We start from the raw sequence: 19,018 nt of genomic DNA, 5'->3' as shown, positions 1-19,018 counted from the left end.
CCAAGCAGGGGGCTGGACTGGGAGAGGTCTGGAGAGACTCAGGCCTGAGGCAGCTTTCAGCACTAGCAAGGGAAGGGGGGCGAGTGAGCTGCTTCCTTCCTGAGGTCAAGTTCCCCAAGCTGGTGGCAGACAGGACCCAGGCTACTCACCCCTACTTGGGGAAGGGGGCAGGGAGGGCAGCCTTCCACTTCACTCTTAGCATACCTGTCAACAGTCCTTCCCAGCAGGAAACCTCTCAACTCTGGCTGTCTGACCTGCTGCCCCAGCCCTCCCCCTCTGGCAGCTGTTGAGCCAAAAGACACAAAGAAAGAGCCCAGTCCTCCTCCCAGTCCCCATTCCTTGTGACCAGGGGACACAGACCTGAGCAATCATTATTTTCAGTACAGCTACCCTCCCTTTTTCCTCTCTCCACCCATCCCCCAGACCTGGCTAATTTAAAGGAAGGGAAACAGAATGGACAGTGTGGGAAATTATACCATAGTAATAGCTATGAGTTGGAATCAACGGCAACAGGTTTGGGTTTTAATAGCTAACACAAAATACTATTTGCCAAGCTCTGTTCTAAGCACTTTATATATGATAACTCACGTAATCCTCACAACAAACCTATGAGGCAGGCACTGTTAGTGTGGGGAAACTGAGGCACAGAGCAACTAAGTAACTTGCCTGTGGTCACAGAGCTAAAAGAAGCAGAGCTGGATGTGAATGCAGGTAGCCAGGCTCCAGTGACAGTGCTCCTCATTGCCACCCTATTCTCTCTCTAGCTATCACAGCCTGTCTAGGGGGAGAGAGAATTTCCCCAGAGCCCACTGGGAAGGCCTGAGGAATGTGGGTTAAGAAGGTCATGGAACACACGTGTGACCTCATGCACACACAAAGTCAGGGCTCAAATATCCTTCCAGACCCAGGGACAAATGTGAATGGCAGGTTCATTAACCAAGAGAGTTAGGGAACCGTAGGAGGATGAGAATGACAGCAAGGAAAACAAGGTAGGGTGGGGGCAGGGGACACCAAGGAACTAGCTGCTTTTTTGTGCCCCTTTAATGGAGATGGGAAAAGTGGACAGGAGACAACACCTTAGGCACATTCTCTGTTCTTTATAATCAGGAGAGCCTCGAGGGGGTCAAGGGCGATGGTCCTGTAATAGGTACCCTATTTCTGGTCACGACCTCAACCCCTTGCCAAAGGTCTCCATGCTCCTGTCCTTGCAAAGCCCTTACCTTTGCAGGTCTTCCTGTCTGGCTGCAGCATGAAGCCCACAGGGCAGCTGCAGTGGACACCAGTAGCTGCATCGTGGCACTTACTGTCGCAGCCCCCGTTGTTGACAGCACAGGTCTCTGTTTAGGGGGGTGGGGGAGGGTAACCGGGTTATTGGCCTGAAGAGGTCCCAACCTCGAGGGCAGTGGAGACCATAGAGGCCCGAGGGTAGGCCTCAGCTGCCTCCCTGTGCTTTAGAAGGAGCGTTCAGTGGAGGCTCCCAACCCCCATCCCCTCACAAGTGCAGCCAAGCAGTCCGCTTCCCTGCCCCCTACTTGATTGAAACAAGGTGGACAGCAGTGAGGCAGGTACAAGCCAGAGCTGTCAGGCAGGAATGTGCTGGGGGGTGGAGGAGGTGGAGAAGGGAGAGAAAAGGGAGGGATGGGAGCTAAGCAAGGGTGCTTCTGGCTGCCAGGGAACAAGAAGGGCCAAGAGGAGTTTCCCTCTCTTTCCACCAACCACCTCTTCAGTGGGTAGGGGGTCACAGTGGGATCATCTTACTATAGGTGGGTTGGGGAGAGTGAGGCTGGCGATTTGTGACAGCTGAGGGATGGCCATCAATCCATCTCCCCCCCTTCTCTGCCCAACTGTCTTAAAGAAGATCCCAGTTCAAAGCCTGACTGCTCATCCTCAGGGGAGAGGGCACACACGGTCATTTCCTGGCCCCTTCATGTCTGCCTTCAACTTCTCCCAAGCCCTTTTTTTGGGTCCAGATGGAGATAAGCTGGTTGTTTTGTTGTGGTTATTCTACTTCCCTAATAGCAAGGTATTGTCTGGAGTAGGAGGGGGGGCAAAGGGAGCAGAGTCCAGAGGAGGAGGAAGGTCTTGAGTGTATGTAGGTGGAAGAATTACAGAACCTCAAAGCTAGATAAAACCAAAATCCTTATTTCAGTTAAGTCCCTTCCGCTGCCACCTCTCGACTGAGAGGTCAGAATGAATGTGCTCTCCCTATTTTCTGAAGTCAGAGCAGGAGAAAAACAGGTTTAAACTGCAGTCTGAGAGAGAGGTGAATCCAAGGGAAAACCCTCAGCTCACAATAGTGCACAGCCCTGGCAGAGGGACTGTGGGGAGATGCCGACTGTCCTCTAGGGAAGCCTAGAATTAATTCTTCCATCAAAGAGAGAAGAAAGTGGTTCTCGGAATCAGGGTAATTGGATGAATAAAAGTACTGGAGAGTACTAGTGTCTTCTGGGATCTCTAACTCCTAAACTCAGGTCCAACCCTTGTCACTGAGGAGACTGGAAGGGCCAGCCTCCTCAAAAACCCCAACTGTGCCTGTGAGCCCTGGCCATGCCCTGGTCCCTCAAATGCCCAGGTTTAGGAGTAGCCACAGTAGGATCTCCTGTGTGTCATTCCCACCTTAGTTTCTCCTGAGGTTCTGCAAGACCATGGGAGGAACCTGGGAAAGAACCTCTAGTTCAGGCTCCAAGCCCAGCCATCACCCCTAAGAGTGCTCTTAGCATAAGAAGAGGCCCCCCAGACACTGGGGCAGGGCAAGGGGAACAGAAATCCTGCCTCAAGTCTGGGTAGCTTCTGAGGGGTCCAGGATAGGGAACAGCAGAGCTGTTCCTCCCAGGGTTGGACCACGAAGCTGGGCAGAGTGCCCACCCCTCAGGGCAGCCTTCTTCAGGGCAGGGTGGGGCCAGCAGGTTGGCATGCTCGTAGCCCTGTGCCCTCCAGGTCGCAGTGTTAACAACCAACAGTTACTCTGTGCTTCCTCCGTGCCAGGCGCTCACAAGATGCTCTACATGCACTATCTCAACTATCACAGTAATCTAAGAGAGGACCGTCATTCTCCCTATTTTGCAGAAGTATAAACTGAGGACCAGAGAGGAAAGCAGCTTGTCTGAGGTCATACGGTTAGAAGGTGGCAGAGCCAGAATTCGAACTCAGGTCTGTCTGAACCCAAAGGTCATGCTCTTAGCCATCATGGTGGGAGAGAATGGTGAGTAATGCCAGAACTGAACCAATGTGGGCAAGAACCCAAGAAAGAAGCCCCCAGGACGGGATGGTATCTAACCTATCCCACCCCTCTCCCAAGTGGTACAGTGGGCATGATGGTAAGATGAAGCTGGCTGAGTCTGTGGCTGTGTAGAAAGGCAGAGAGAAGGGCAGATGGCTGGGGAGGGGCTGGGGTGTTAGAAGGTGGGAGGCGGGAGCAAAAAGGAAGGAGAGAAGGAGAGTAACAGGGCAAAGACAAGACCAACGTGAAGGCTCTGGGCCAGCGCTTGAGGACTCAGGCTTCCTGTCACCTGGTGGGCCCAGCGCCTGGGCTGCCAGGGGCCCTGCTGGCAGGCTGGAGCCCAGTCAGGCGGGCCCAATGGGCATGCGGTTAGTGGGAGCCCCAGCAGGTTAGCCCTTCCCCTAGCAAGCCAGTGAGAGCAAGTGGTGAGAGCAGACATATTTACCATTAGAAACGGCCTGAGGGGGGATGTGCTGCTCTGGCCGCCTTTCCCCTGTTCGACGTTGTAAAAAAGCTGTTTAGATGCTGGGCAGCGGCCACTGTGGCCCAAGGGGCCCCAGACCCCTCCCCACCCTCTTCTCCACCCTGTAGGCCCAAACCACTAGCCCCAGGGAGCCCTGGGACCCCTGCAGCAGCCTCACTCCCAAGCCCTATTCCGCCTGGTGTCCTCAAAGAAGCCTGACTCCTGCCAAGTGACTGAGGGGAAACTGAGTCTCAGAGAGAGGGAATCATGGGCCCAACATCACACAGCATTCCATCACAAAGCTGGAATGCAACCTCAAGCCTCACAGACTCCCAAATCTGAATGTCCTGATGGCCCCAGACAATGACGTTTTCTCCACCAGAGCTGGCGAGAAAGATTAGACAGGGCAAGAAGGTCAAATAAGTTCTGCTGGAGAAGAGGGAAGAACTAGGAAAGAAAGTAGCTGTGAATCCTAGAAGAGCCTCATGTATTCTCCCTTACTTGGCCACGGCCCAGATGGTGGAATGGGTCTCGGGTTAGAGGGAAGCTCAAGCTTAATAAGGGTATCTTCACAAGCAGCCATGACCAGGGCCATGTGAGCAGAAAGAAGCCGGAGAGGGACCAGGCCTCACACCCACGGGCCCCCAGCTCTGTCCTGCTCCATGCAGCTTTTCTTTGGGGCCTGCATGCAGTTTTTTTTGATTATGGGGATGCGTGTGAGTGAGTGTGTCCAGGGGGTGGCTGGAGGTTTAGAAAGCAGAAAAATTAGGCCTATGAGGAAAAATGAAAGGAGCCGGAACAAACCAGCGCAGAGAAGACCATGTGAAGACCTAAACATGTTCCAGGGTCTTTGAAGAGTTAGCTTAGAGCTAAACATGTAGCAGGAGAGACCTTAATTAAAATAAAGGAGAACTTTTGAACCAGGTGTTCAAGCTGTTGAACTGTCTGGAGCAGGTCCCCAAGCATCACCTGTTCTTATGTGTGGGAAAAAGCAGGGGGGCGGCTTGTTCTCAAACTGGGTGCCATGTCCCTGGCATGCATGATTTCCACCCAGAGTGACTATGTCCACACCTTCCTGTACCAGGCACATTGTAGGCCACCAGATGAATGGCTGTCCATACACACACGCCTCCAAACTCTTCCCTTTCATTTCCCACTTCTCCAAAGGGACGCCTTGTCCCACCATCTTCCTCAGCACTCTGGGAGCCCAGTGTAACCGGCCTTCGCAAAAGACTTGGGGAATTAGGAATTAAACTTAAGGAATTTAGGAATTAAACTCTTCTACCATAGCTGAAGACTTGTGAAGAAAGGCTAGGAATTCAGGAAAAGGAGTCTAGGTGTTAAGAGGGCTCCAGCCCAGGGTGGTGAGAGGGAGGGAAGGCTGGGGTTGGTAAGGAAGTGAGAGGCCTAAGCAGAGCTGAGAGGGAGTACCACTTAATTGAGTGGAGAGAAGGCGGTAGTAGTGGGCTAGAGTAAGGGGAGGAGAAAGGGGACTTAGAGGAGGAGAGTGAGGAGAGAAAGGATACAGAGGAAAAAGGTACCTGGAGCCAGAAAACCCCATCTGTCAGCTTAGGGCTGGTGGTCCTAGAAAAGAGGACCTGCCCCACCCCCAGTCCCAGAGTGGGGGCAGTGGGCTGTGGCAGGCCCCAACTGACCGTGCTAGTCAACCAGAGCCTGTGGTCAGGCCATATCAGCTGTGTGTTCCCAGCTCTCTGCCCCCTTCTCAACCATAGCCTTGGGAGATAAGGCACCTCTGCTATTTATTCTCAATTTGGCAACACCTCCTGGGATGAGAGGAGGGTGAGACTCCTAGGGGTGGGGCAGTAGAAGCAAAGGTTTGGGGAGTAGGAGGGAGCCAGGTTAGCCTTCAGTCCCTCTCAGAGCTGTCCTTACTAGACCTGGCATTGTCTGGGTCTTTAGCCCCTTCACCATCACTTTGTGCCCAGTACCTGGGCCCCATCTGCCCCCCCGCCTGGTGCCCTGTACCCCCACCCCCCATCACAGGTGGACTGGGTTCTCCCCTGGCCTCACCCACCGATGCATGTCTTCCCGTCCGTATGAAGCACAAACTTGACGTGGCAGCCGCACCGGGGGCCCTGCTCTGTGTCGTCGCATGTGTGCTGGCAGCCACCATTACCATAGTTGCATGTCACTGTGCACAGAGGGGGCAGGAGCCTGTCAGCTTTCTTCTCCCTGGACACCATGGTTCTCCACAACATGGATACTGGGCCTCTTTGCTATTCAGCTCTCCCATGCTTCCTTTTCCTCAAAGCCCTGTGTTATTGCTGCTAAGGCCCCACCTCCCTCCTCTGTCTCCCCTTCTCCCCCACAGCCATCCCCACCATCCCTGTTATCTCACATTTACAGTCGCGCTGATTCTTGGTGAGCTCAAAGCCAGGGCGGCATTCACAGGCAATCCCCCCCTTGGGTGTCTCCCGACAAATGTGGGCACAACCATGGTTCTTGTTCATGCAATTCATTCCTTCTAAAAGGGAAGAGGAGGGGGGTGAAAGCTCTGTGTCCTGGGATGCATAGAGAAGGGTGGACTAGAAGAGGAGGTTGAGGGCCTAGGAAATTGGGAGAATTCCACTGCGGCTGCCACATGTGGAGGGGCCCAACTCTCCCCCTCGCAGGCCTCCTGTTCTGCTCATAGAGCTGGGTGCTGATAAGCATAAATTAGCAGCCATTTTGAATGATGGATTGATAGGTATTGATACCCATTCCCAGAGAACACCTGCACAACCACCCTCTCCTTCAAACAACCAAAAAACATGTAATAGTTGCCCATCACTGTGCTAGGTACCGGGTGGATTTAGGATGGACGCAGAAAAATATAAGACATAGTCCCTTCCCTCGAAGAGCTTATAGTCAAATTGAGAAGGAGATAAAATAACAATCAAATCTATAATGTAAGTGGGGCGTGATAGATACAGACAATAAGTACTGTGGGATTTTATGCGACATTTATTAAATTCCCACTGCATGCAGGCACTAGGTTAGGTGCTGGGGATACAAAGATGAATAGCCATAGTCCCTGCCCTCAGGGAGGTCACAGTCTAGTGGGGCAGGTGAGAGACATAAAAACAGACAACATGTACCCCACTATTCCTGCCTGATCCCCAACCCAACGCCAGGGATAAGGCATTGATGAAGCCCTCTCAGATAAATCAGCAGCTTAAGATCAGCCATCCAGTTAGGACTGTCAGATACCCTGGGTCTGGACACAGAAGACACCCCACTGTAGCCTCAATCCCACACTGACCCCAACCCCAAATGAATTCTCCCTAACTTTGTTCTAATACGGAGTGTTCATGGAGCCCTTAAGGTATGACTGGATTGAGGAACAAGTGAGTAGTCTGAAAGACAAGTGACTAGGCTGAGGGACAAGTGACTGGGTTGAGAACAGAGGGTGAACCTGGGGGGCAAGGAGGGAAATGTCCCAAGCAATCTGGCAGAGAAGTCTGGCCAGGCCAGGGCAGGGGCTGACCTTCTGGTCGCTGGATGCAGGTGTGCTGGTTGTCGCTGAGGAAGAAGCCTTCCCGGCAGTGGCACTCGTAGCTGCCCATCATGTTGATGCAACTCTGCTGACAGCCGCCATTGCCTTCGGCACACTCGTCCACGTCTGTGCAGGAGAGGTGGTCAGTGGGGCCCGGGGGTGCAGGCCAGGGTCTAGGGTGTGCCCTGGGACTTCAGCACCAAGGGCTGAGAGAAGTCTTAAGAATCCAACACCTCCCCCAAGCCCAGTATTAGGCCAGGCAGGGCAAGCCAGGCAGTTCTCACCCCCTCATTAGCTAATGTTCCACTGAGCCTGGGGAGGCCACCCTGAGGTGACAGAGTGGGAGAGCTAGAGAAGTAGGGAGGGGACATTTGAGCCTGGGTCATCTAGGTGAGGACTTTCGTCCCTTGCCCTCACCTGTTGAAACTGGGTCTAGGGGCAAAGGAGATCATCACAAGGCAGGACAGAGATGACGATAACTGAGAAAGGTAACTGGGAGTGGTAGCTGGTTGTAATGAGCAGTCACTCCAAGGGCCTGGGGAATGGCTTTGTGTTCTGGGAGAGCCATGGTCATGGCGCTGAGGTTGGAGGGGCAGGGTGGGGAAAGGCAACCAGAGCCTCGACTCCTCGTGGGGCAGGGACCATTTCCGTGGACAGGCCGTGGCCTGGTCCTCTCTCCCCTCCCCCTATGCCTGGGCTTACTGCCATATTCCCTAGCCTTTCTCCTATTTTGGTTTAACAAAACAAAGTCTGGCAGCTTGGCGGAGAGGATGGGGGAGAGTTGCCAGGCCACACCCCAGATGGGGGAGAGGGAGAAGTAGGCTCTCCCCCCAAAATCATATCTCCAGACCCCAGAGCCAAGCTCATCCTGGGGCTCCCACTGCAATGCCTTGACTCTGTCTCTACGTTAGTTACTGCCCTCCCAAGTCCACAGCCTCCTCCACTGGCCCTGGCCCAGGAAGCATAAGGGGAATATTGGGCCCCAAATAGAACAGCTGGAATCTGGGTTCCTGAGGGCTTCATCTGCCCCTCTTTTCCCATCTTGCTGAGGGCCTAGCCCTGACCTTCCCTTCTGATCAAGGGCAGAGGGGCCCAGCTGGCTCCTGTGTGGCACAGTGCACCTGTTGGAAAAGCTTTATTCTTGCCTCAGCCCATCTCTTGCTACACCCGTGACTTCTCCCCATTCCCATCTTCCTGCTCTTGCCCTATCCTATATTCCACCCTTCTGCTGTTTGCTCTCTTCTATTCCAATCTAGTAGCTTTGCTTTCCTCCAGTTCTCAGTGGGGAAACTGAGGCAGGGCATGGCCAGCCTTCTCAGAGTTCCCCTAAGAGCTAAGAATAGGGTTGAGATTTTGAGCCTGAACTGCAGATAGCCCAGCCTCAAGGCTATGACATTTCCTCCCTCTGGCCCCTTTTCTACCTACTCATTTTCTTATCTTTCTGGTGTAGTTCTCCCCAAAACAAGTTTAGGGAAACAATGCTTGATGAGACTAAAGGGCCTAGAAAGGTCAAAGGCAGCAAAAGAACTGAGGAATTCGTGTTTTCAGTCTTGTAGGCAGCTCACTGTCCTGGTCCAAATGTTTCAGCTTCTCTTCCCAAAACAAAACAAAAAAATCAAACCCATTGCCGTTGAGTCGATCCAACTCATAGCGAGCATATAGGACAAAGTAGAACTGCCCCAAAGGGTTTCCAAGGAGTGGCTAGTGCATTTGAACGGCCAACCTTTTGGTTAGCAGCCCAATGCTTAACCACATCGCCACCAGGGTCCCAAAAGAGGCCATCAAGGGTGACTGGGCAGGTGAAGAGTAAGGCCCTTCCTGGTAGCTAGAGTGGTAGGAGAGGTGGCCAGGGCTGGGGAGAAGGGCCCAGAAGGACCAGGGGCTGCAGGCCTGGGTTTGGAGTGGAAACCTACAGCCTGGTCCAAGTGTGGGATGTGATTGGGTTTAGAGGCAGCTCTGTAGTAAGGAAGCTCTCCTAGGCCAATGGGGACTCAGAAAATGGATCTGTTTGGTCAGGTGACTGCTTTCTGGGCATCACTCCTGTCTTCTGTTCTTCCAGTCCCGTATTTTTGTTTTGGCAGAAGTAAGATTTTGGAAAAGGACCCCTGGGTTCAAATCTGAAATCCTTTTCTGCTATGAGTTTCAGTTTTTCTACTTGGAGAAGAGTCTGACTTGGTCCCCAGTAATTTCCCAAATTGGCAGAGACCAAAATTGAGTTTAATTCCCTAGAGATCCTCCTTTGTCTGGTCCAGCTCTTGGGATGAAGGGGATCAAGACTGACTGAGGCCTCAGAAGAGAGGAGAGGGTGAGACTGGAGGTTGCAGGGAAAGCTGGGGAAGAACCAGCCTGGCAGGGCCAGAGTCTCCCCAGGGCACAAGGGAAGCACCATCATCATCAACAGTCCTCTCATTTATTGAGCATCCACTATCTGCTAAGGACCGTGCACAACCCTTTCTGCATGTTCTCTCATGGTGATCCACCTGGCAGCTCTTTGAGGGCACATTAAAAACCAGTTGCCATTGAGTTGATGCCAGCTTATGGTGACCTCATGTGTGTCAGAATAGAACTGTGCTCCCTAGGGTTTTCGATGGCTGATTTTTTTGGAAGTAGAATGCCAGACCTTTCTTCAAAGGTGCCTCTGGTGGACTCAGACCTCCCACCTTTTGGTTAGTGGCTGGGTACATTAACTGTCTGCACCACCCAGGTACTCCTTATCATCCCCATTTTTGAGATGAGGAAACTGAGACTCCCAGAGATGAGTTTATTTGCCCAAGGCCTCACAGCTGTAAGCCACAGAGCAGGGATCTGTCTGAAGCCAAAGCTTCTTTCCTCATGCTTCATCCCCCTGTGGCTAAACACATCTATTCTCAGCTCCTGACCCTCGCAAGCAAAATTTTGCTGAAGATCATTCAAAAATGGCTGCAGCAGTGTATTGACAGGGAACTGCCAGAAATTCAGGCCAGTTTCAGAAGAGGACGTGGAACCAGGGATATCATTGCTGATGTCAGATGGATCCTGGCTGAAAGCAGAGGATACCAGAAGGATGTTTACCTGTGTTTTATTGACTATGCAGAAGCATTTGAGTGTGTGGATCATAACAAATTATGAATAACATTGCAAAGAATGGGAATCCCAGAACACTTAATTGTGCTCATGAGGAACCTTTACATAGATCAAGAGGCAGTTGTTCGGACAGAACAAGGGGATACTGATTGGTTTAAAGTCAGGAAAGGTGTGCGTCAGGGTTGTATTCTTTCACCATACCTATTCAATCTGTATGCTGAGCAAATAATCTGAGAAGCTGGACTATATGAAGAAGAACGGGGCATCAGGATTGGAGGAAGACTCATTAACAACCTGCGTTATGCAGATGACACAGCCTTGCTTGCTGAAAGTGAAGAGGACTCGAAGCACTTACTAACGAAGACCGAAGACCACAGCCTTCAGTATGGATTGCACCTCAACATAAAACAAAAATCCTCACAACTGGACCAGTGAGCAACATCAGGATAAATAGAGAAAAGACTGAAGTTGTCCAGGATTTCATTTTACTTGGATCCACCATCAACAGCCATGGAAGCAGCAGTCAAGAAATCAAAAGATGCATTGCATTGGGTAAATCTGCTGCAAAAGACCTCTTTAAAGTGTTGAAGAGCAAAGATGTCACCTTGAAGACTAAGGCGCGCCTGACCCAAGCCGTGGAATTTTCAATCGCATCATATGCATGTGAAAGCTGGACAATGAAGACCAAAAAAGAACTGACGCCTTTGAATTGTGCTGTTGGCAAAGAATATTGACTATACCATGGACTGCCAAAAGAACGAAGAAATCTGTCTTGGAAGAAGTACAACCAGAATGCTCCTTAGAAGCAAGGATGGCGAGACTGCGTCTTAAATACTTTGGACATGTTGTCAGGAGGGATCAGTCCCTGGAGAAGGACATCATGCTTGGCAGAGTACAGGGTCAGTGGAAAAGAGGAAGACCCTCAACGAGGTGGACTGACACAGTGGCTGCGACAATGAACTCAAGCATAACAACGATTGTAAGGATGGCACAGGACTGGGCAGCATTTCGTTCTGTTGTGCATAGGGTCGCTATGAGTCGGAACCGACTCGACGGCACCTAATAACAACAATCTGACCCTCGCCCAGGGAGCACTTTCTAGCAGCATCTCCTCTGATGCTTTTCATCCAGTAGCAGGATTATTTCATCCTTAGTGGCCAGTCTCAAAGGGGACTGACCTTGTTCTTTTTGTTTTTTTTGTGGGAATGCGGCTCTTTTTGATCACTTTTCCCTTCTTGCCTGGAAAATGGGAAATGCTGAAAACACCTCCCTCCGCACAAGACACCACCTCCCCACATTCTCCCTTGCTCACCCAGACAGTTGTGCCCATCGTGTGCCAAGTGGAACCCATCATAACAGGTACATCGGTAATTGCCAGGGATGTTGACGCAGTCGTGCACACAACCTGCGTTATCCTCTCGCTCACACTCATCCACATCTGTGGGAAAAGAAAAACAGAGACAGGGCTCAGCTAAACCCTCCTGCGCACCTCCCACCACCCACACCTGGGATTGGCCTTGTAGGTTTTTAAATATATCCTTCTATGTGTGCGTGCATATGTGTGTGTCTGTAGGTACTTTCATAGCCTATAAACCATTTTCTGTTCTGCTGTTTTCATCTAAACTTGTCATAAACAGTTCCTCATGTTTCCACCCAGCCAATTAGCACTGTAAATGGTTACAGAATATTCCATTGTGTTGCTATATCATAATTTATTAATCCTTTTCCTCTATTGTTAGACATTTAGATTTCTTCCACTTATTTTACTGTCATAAATAACACATCAAAGAATATCTTCATCCATATATATTGGTTTTTTTTGAATAAGTCCCTTAGAGTGAGATTCCTGAGTCAAAGCATATAAATATCTTTTAAGATTACTACTAGGTATTACAGAATCACTTTTCAATTTATCATGCCAGGGATTAACGAGTGTACCTCTCCTCTGAAGGCCATAAATTTAAAATAACATCTCAAGGCTGCTTTAATCTGCATTGCTTTAATTATGAGGGGAAGAATAGTGTTTGTTTACAGCCTGAGCTTCCCTGGGGTCAATTGTTCCCATCCTTTGGGGCCGTGGCGGAAGGGTCTGAACATGGAGGCTCCAATGTCAAGGAACCTCAGGCCTTAGTTCCATGATTCTGATCCCTACCACTCCACCCCCCAAGTCGGGCTGTGGGGCTGTGTGCTATTCCCATCAGGGCCTCGGTGCCTTTTTGCAAATTAGAAAATGTCGCCACCCTCTCTGAGAAGATGCAGCCCTCTCCCACGCCAGTGGAGATTTCAGGTTTGAGTGTAATGCACTGTCTGCCCACCTGCCCACAGTGGCACTGGTTTCCCCTCCTCAGCAAGCGCCCCTTCTCCAGGCGCCCTCCCAGCCTCACCTTTGCAGTGTTTCCCATCTCCTGTGTAGCCGGACTTGCAGATGCATTTGTATGACCGCGGGGTGTTCTGGCAGATGGCATCGATGTGGCAGTTGTCGGTCCCTTCCACACACTCGTCCACATCTGGCAGGGGGACAGAGCACATGAGACCCTCTGTTGGTGCCTCCCAAGGGGTGTCTTGAAGGTGGGCTCCTCCAGGGCAAAATCCCCTCTTCTCTAAAACAGGAGCAGCTACTGTTCCGGAAGCAGATGCTCCCCTACAGCCCTCTGGGATTTCAGAGTAGGCAGACTCTGTAACTCCAGGAATTCAAAAAGAATGCCCACTCCCCTCAAACATCCCTAATCCACAATGACAGCTAAAACTCCTTAATTTGAAACACTCCTCTGTGTAGGGTTTTGTTCTTTGATTTAGAAACAAGCAAGCAAACAACGCTTGGACTGGGTAGCACACTTAACTTGATTAGAAGTATTCAACTTAGTGTGAATTAGTTTACCTTTCTTAGGAACAGACTTAGGAGGGACAAGAGGAAAAGGCTGGATGGGGACAGTGGCCTTTGGGAAGGTGACAAAGCCCAGGGCTGTTTTAAGAAAGGAAGGGAGACTGGGCACCTGAGGAAAACCTCATCAGCTTCAAGGTTTTACTTGAGACCAAGCCTGCTTCCGCTTGCCCACTATGGCGCCAAAAAGCTTTAGAGGAAAGACGTTCCATCCTGGGAGATTTTCCTAGGCCCCTGTGCTGCCAACAGTGGAGCACTGGGAGCTGGCGAGGGTCCCCTCTCTCTGGGCGCTTGCTGTAACATGAGCCCTACATACAGGGTATACTAAAGTATACTAAAGGCAGAGGCAACCCAAGATCTAGCAAAAAAAAAAGGATGGTTAAGAAAGTAGAGAATCGATTGTGTCTTTGGGGAAAAAAAATATCGCTTGTGTCTGAGGCAACAGTATGGTGCCCATAAAGCTGAATTGAAGTAGGGCAAAATGTTTCATTCAGTTGAAAACCCTTTACTGCGTATGTTTGTGAAAGGCACTATACTGAGGATGGTAGAGGCTCAAAGATGACTCTCATTCAGCCACAAGAAGAGACAAAAACCAGGATGTAGTTAGAGCCATGAAGGCATCAGAGATAAGGGAAGGGGGCCTCACCTGGGCTGTACAAGACTCCCCCTACTCTCCTAGAAGATGCCCAAGCCCTGCCCCTGAGATTCTGGTAAATTGGGCAGGGCGGGGCCTGGCCACAGTATTTTTTTAAAATCTCCTCAAGTGCTCTAATGTGCAGCCAGGGATGAATTCCACTATTTAAGGAAGAAGAGATTACTTCTAGCTGTGAATGGGAAACCCGAGAGTATATAAGTAGCAACATGCAAGTAAGTGAGATGGGATTTGAAACCAATATTGTCTGTCTTCCAGGTGTGATCAGCGAACCACAGAATCACCTGGGTTTTATTAAAATGCAGACACTCCAGTAAAAACCCAGTGCCGTTGAGTCGATTCCGACTCATAGCGACCCTATAGGACAGAGTAGAACTGCCCCATAGTCAGGCCTCATCACAGACCTTTTGAATCAAAATCCCTAAGGTGTTGTACATATTTTTTACTGAATGAATAAATGAGTAGACCATTTGTCTCCCCAATATACAGATACCCAAGAGTTCTAGCTGGAAACAGTTACCTATCCCCTGCTCCCATATTTCAAGAAGTACTTCGAGGCAGAACTGAAGCTTCCTGGAGCTAAAGAGAGAACTGGAATTTGGAAGGGTGTACCCAAATGCCCTGCCTCAAATCTTCTGGGCTGCTTTTACTCAGCTCTGCACTCTACCCGCCAACCTTCTTCTACTCCTTTGCAGCTGATTCTAAGTGCTGGGGTCTTCTGTCCACACTCCCCACCTCACTCAGACTCTAAAATCATAGTGGTGTGCTTGCTGGTCCACCCTGGGAAGTCATCCCAAAATGAGAGAAGAGGGGGCATGGAAGACAAGTTGCCCAGAGAGGGCAAGTGGGACCTGAAGATGGTAAGGGACAGAGTGGAGAAGCAGTTTACCCAATTGATGGAGAGAAAGCGATACAGTAAAACCTGCAAAAGCCAGAACCTGTATAAGGTGGAAACCCGCCAGAGAAGGAAACCTCAAATATTTTCCACTAAAACAAGCAATAGAAAAGTCGTGAGTCTGCACCCTGTCAAAGGTGGAAAACTTGACACACTCAGAAAAACAAGGCAGTCCCATCGAGTCCAGCTCTGACAGGTTTCACTGTATTATGAAATGAACTATCATAGAAAGATCATAAACTCTGGAACTAAACCTAGCTCTACCACTCTCTAGGGAGGTTTTTCTGATTCTCCATTTCCTGATATACCTCCTCATAAGAGCCTGTGAGCAGTCAATGAGATCATTTATGTGAAAGCCTAATGCAGTGTCTGGTGTACAGTAGATGCCCAGTATCTAGAAGCTTGACATAAATATTAAATCGCTGGTTGCACTAGCCACACATCAAATGCTCAGTAGCCACATGTGGCTAGTAGCTACCAAATGGACAGTACAGATATGAAACATTTCCATCATTGCAGAAGGTTCTGTTGCACAGCACTGATCTTAGAGTTATGAATAAGGGATACTGCTATCCCTGGGTAGACTGAAAAAACTCCCTGAGTGGAATTCAAGCTGAGTTTTGGAAGTTAGATGAGAGTTTGACAGTCAGAGGAGGTAAGAGGAAGTTTCAAGTGCAGTTAAATAGGTGAAGAAAGACAAGGCACCTGGAGGTCCAAGTCCTTGCTCTCTGTTCCCACATCTCATGTATGCCCTCCAGGAGGGGAAAAGATATTTCTTTAATGACCAGTTCCAATCTTTGAATGGCTCAAGGCTTAGTCTCATTTGTTCTTGTTCAGTCCCTGGAGGAGGAGGGACTAACTGATCACCCCTTCCCTGTGGTTACCTTGTGAGTCTTAGAGGCACACATGGAGTCCCTCACAGCTTTCTCTTTTTGGCATCGGACAATCCCGGTGACTAACATTGACCCTTTTAATCCTGCTTTGAGCCCTGTCATCATTCTTGTCTCTCTCCATCCCTTCCCCAGCAGGGTGACTTGGAGACTTATCTGGAAGCCCTCCTCTAAGGCTGTCTCAGAGGCATGTATCGGTCCCTGAATCAGCTGGTGCTTCACTAGGGCCTGCAGCAGGCTACCTGAGCTCCCACTTCTTCCTTTTGCCTCCTGCTCCCACCCCACGCCCCAGGTCTACTAGTGGTCTCCAGTGCTAGAGCTGACCTTATGCTGATTGAAGCAAGCCCAAGCTTCCCGGCAGAGCCTTAAGACCCCTCCGGGAGCCTGGCTTTTCCCTCCGTCTTACCCCTCTCCCTCACTCTCCCTGCTCACATCGCTTAGCCCTCTCCAGAAGTCTCTGATCTGGAAAACTTGATCTGTTCCCTATTCCCTCTGCCACACTTAACCACTCTCCCACTCCTTTCTGAGTGTTTGTACACCTCACATTCCTCACACATGAGATGCACTCTTTTCTCTTCCAGCTACATTGTACGCGGCTTTCCAAATGTAGATTCAAGTTGTCTTCCTACAAGCTCCTCCTGGTGAGCCCTGCTCTTGGTGAGTTCCTGGTCCTAGGGGACTGTTTGCCTTAGCTCATTTGCAGCTATTGCTGAGTCGCTCTGTTAAGACTTTAAAGCCATCTTGTGTAGAGTGTTCATCTTTCCTCATTTGGCAGGGCACTCACTGAGGAGGGACCCTTCAACTGTGTATGGAATCTTTTGAAGCAGAACTGGCCTAAAGCAGTGAGATAGGGCCCCAGATTATATCCCGCATCTCCTCCTTCCACCACTTCATTCTTCTGGAACTCCCTTCCACCACACCTGCCCCCCTAGAATTGTACTGGCAGGGGCTCTTTCAGCACTCGTGGCTCATTCTCTCAGGGCACAGGTGGTTACTAGCTAGCCCCACAAACTGGTGGATACTGTTGGGAATGGATTGGTTTAGACCAGTGGTTCTCAACCCTGGCTGCACACTGGAACTCCCTGGGAAACTTTTAAAAAACTGAATTTCCAGGTGTCCCCTAGACCAGCTGCATCGGATGTCTGGGTGAGGCTGGGACTGCTGTCTGTCTCCTTCCTCAACTCAGGAACAGTGATTGAACTCTTGGCCCAAGCTGGAAGAGACCTGGGGGCAGCAATGTGACAGAGTGGTTAGAGAAGGAGTTCTAGAGTGACACTGTGTCAGTTCAAATACAGTTCCACCCATGGTCCTGGGCCAGCCTCTCAACTGACCTGTCCTCCTCTGTAAATGGGAATAATAATAGCACCTCCCCATGGGGCTGTCATGCGCATCAAATGAGTTAATCCTCATCAAGCACTTAGTACTGCAGTGCTGGCAAGCGCTCAGTAAAGGTGAGCTATTGTTATTTCTCCTTCCCAAGACGTTCTCCCCAGTATCCCTTCTGAGCCCCTCTCCCTTCACACTCTTCTTATTAAAGTGTGGGCCATAGGAAAATGCAGCACTAGGAGCACTTGATAGTGAGAATTTCTGGAGGATACATCCCTGAAGATGCCTGCTCCACTGTCTACTCCACCTTGCTGGGAAGAGGCCAGTTGGGAATCAAAATGCTGCCCTCCATAATCGTTTGTGAAGGCGATGGAGATCTCCCACGCCAGGCTGAAGTGGGGGAGAGTGGCAGCTGCAGAGGTACCAGAGGAGCTGAGACCTCCCTGCCACACCCTCTCCTGGCACCAAGGCACAGGTTCCGTAACTGCAGCAGCTTCTCCCAGTGCCATCGGACAGTTATTCTGGATTTGCTTCAGTGCCTAGTAGAGAGCTCCACAAGCTCTGCTATGTGTACAGAGAAAGACTGGGATATGGGCAGGAGACATGGGGGCCAGACAGAAGACCAGAAAGGGTAGATTACTGTAAAATACCAGTTGCCATTGAGGCGATTCTGATTCCTGAATCCCATGTGTGTCAGAGCAGAACTGTGCTCCATAGGGTTTTCAATGGGTTATTTTACAGAAGTAGCTCACCAGGCCTCTTCTGAGGCACCTCTGAGTGGACATAAACCACCAACCTTTCAGTTAGCAGCCAAGCACATTAACTGTACCATCCAGAGACTCCTGTTATAACATAGGTGGTCCTAAAAATCCCTTCTGTGGATGGAATGGAGAAGTAAGCCCCAAAAGGGAAGCAGGAGAATCCCCAAGGAAATACATCATCTACTTCACAGTTTTGCCCAGGTCCAGCTCTAGGAATAACAAGTGGACATAAGCAGATATCCCTAGGTAGAGTCCAACCCACCTTTTACATTACCACAGCCAAAATCAGGGGTGGGAGTAGTTGTGAGCAAATTTGGTGGGCCCAGTGAGAAGGCCAGAAGCCTGTGACTGTGATATCCTTCTTGCCCTAGCCAGGCTAGCCCAGGGTGTGTGGTGTGTCTTCTTCATGCCCTTATTTTCTTGTCCCTAAATGTTTCCAATCCTCACCTATCACTGAGGACCCAACTCAGGTGCCACCACTGAGAAGCTGACTGTGACTGCTTTGCCTTCTCCAACTTACTCTTTCTCCTAACTCCTATGGCTTTTACTGTCAGGTTCTCTCATCCCCTGCCAATCTCTGCCTTGTGATACCTCTTACATCAGTACCTTGTACCATTATTTAACTTTTTTTGTTGTTAGATGCCATCAAGTCACTCATAGCAACCCTGTGTACAACAGAACAAAACATTGCCTAGTCTTGTGCCATCCTCACAATCGTTGCTATGCTTGAGCCTACTGTTGCAGCCACTGTGTCAGTTCATCTCATTGAGGCTCTTCCTCTTTTTTGCTGACCCTCTACTGGTAACATGTCCAAAGTGAGACAAAGTCTTGCCATCCTCCCTTCTAAGAAGCATCTGACTATACTTCTTCCAAGACAGGCTTGTTCTTCTGGAAGTCCATGGTATATTCGATATTTTTCACCAATATGTAATTTACCATAAGTTAACTTTTAGTGTGTGTGAACTGTCTTCCTATTGGAGCTATAAGCTCTTTGAGGCCATGGGTTATAAATCTTTGAATATGTAAAAGTATTCCAGCTGCCATGCTGCAGCTAGAGAAAGAGTTGAGCATATGCATTCAACCAATAATTACTGAGTACCTACAACAGGCCCAGCACTGTGCTAGATGCTGGGTATTCAGCACGGAACAAAAGAGACTGATGATATGGTGAAAAAAGAAAAGGTGAAGCCATCTGTAAATATTTGTTAAATAGATGAGCGGGCGGATGGATGGGTGAGTGAATGAGGTCCATGTCTGTGGCATCCTCTCGTCTGTGTTACCTCAGAGAGAAAGCTTACTTCTTTACTCTCTTGTGACCACAACTTTTCTGGGTAGAGGGCAGTTCTAGGAAGTTTAGTCCTAAGTTAAGAG

General features: G+C 50.0%; 2 protein-coding genes across 3 annotated transcripts in view; one reads left to right on the top strand and one right to left on the bottom strand.

Moving 5' to 3' along the window:
- Nucleotides 1–19,018, top strand: part of TCP11 (t-complex 11) — a 165,967-nt gene that overhangs the window by 17,710 nt on the left and 129,239 nt on the right. The window contains exons 2-3 of the mRNA XM_049870851.1: nucleotides 3,067–3,202; nucleotides 16,142–16,217. The gene's annotated coding sequence lies outside the window, so the exon portion shown is untranslated. The remainder of the gene's footprint in view (nucleotides 1–3,066; nucleotides 3,203–16,141; nucleotides 16,218–19,018) is intronic.
- Nucleotides 1–19,018, bottom strand: part of SCUBE3 (signal peptide, CUB domain and EGF like domain containing 3) — a 39,323-nt gene that overhangs the window by 12,492 nt on the left and 7,813 nt on the right. Inside the window, exons 2-8 of one of the 2 annotated variants that reach the window (XM_049890416.1) lie at nucleotides 12,627–12,749; nucleotides 11,555–11,680; nucleotides 7,171–7,305; nucleotides 6,043–6,168; nucleotides 5,719–5,835; nucleotides 3,666–3,713; nucleotides 1,221–1,337 (exon numbers count right to left, since the gene is read on the bottom strand). In XM_049890416.1, the coding sequence (XP_049746373.1) occupies nucleotides 1,221–1,337; nucleotides 3,666–3,713; nucleotides 5,719–5,835; nucleotides 6,043–6,168; nucleotides 7,171–7,305; nucleotides 11,555–11,680; nucleotides 12,627–12,749 (792 nt within the window). The remainder of the gene's footprint in view (nucleotides 1–1,220; nucleotides 1,338–3,665; nucleotides 3,714–5,718; nucleotides 5,836–6,042; nucleotides 6,169–7,170; nucleotides 7,306–11,554; nucleotides 11,681–12,626; nucleotides 12,750–19,018) is intronic. The other variant, XM_049890484.1, reaches the window with a different exon arrangement.

Source organism: Elephas maximus, chromosome 1, assembly GCF_024166365.1.
Source record: "Elephas maximus indicus isolate mEleMax1 chromosome 1, mEleMax1 primary haplotype, whole genome shotgun sequence".
NCBI classification, from domain to species: domain Eukaryota; kingdom Metazoa; phylum Chordata; class Mammalia; order Proboscidea; family Elephantidae; genus Elephas; species Elephas maximus.
This window is presented reverse-complemented; position numbering and strand designations above follow the sequence as displayed.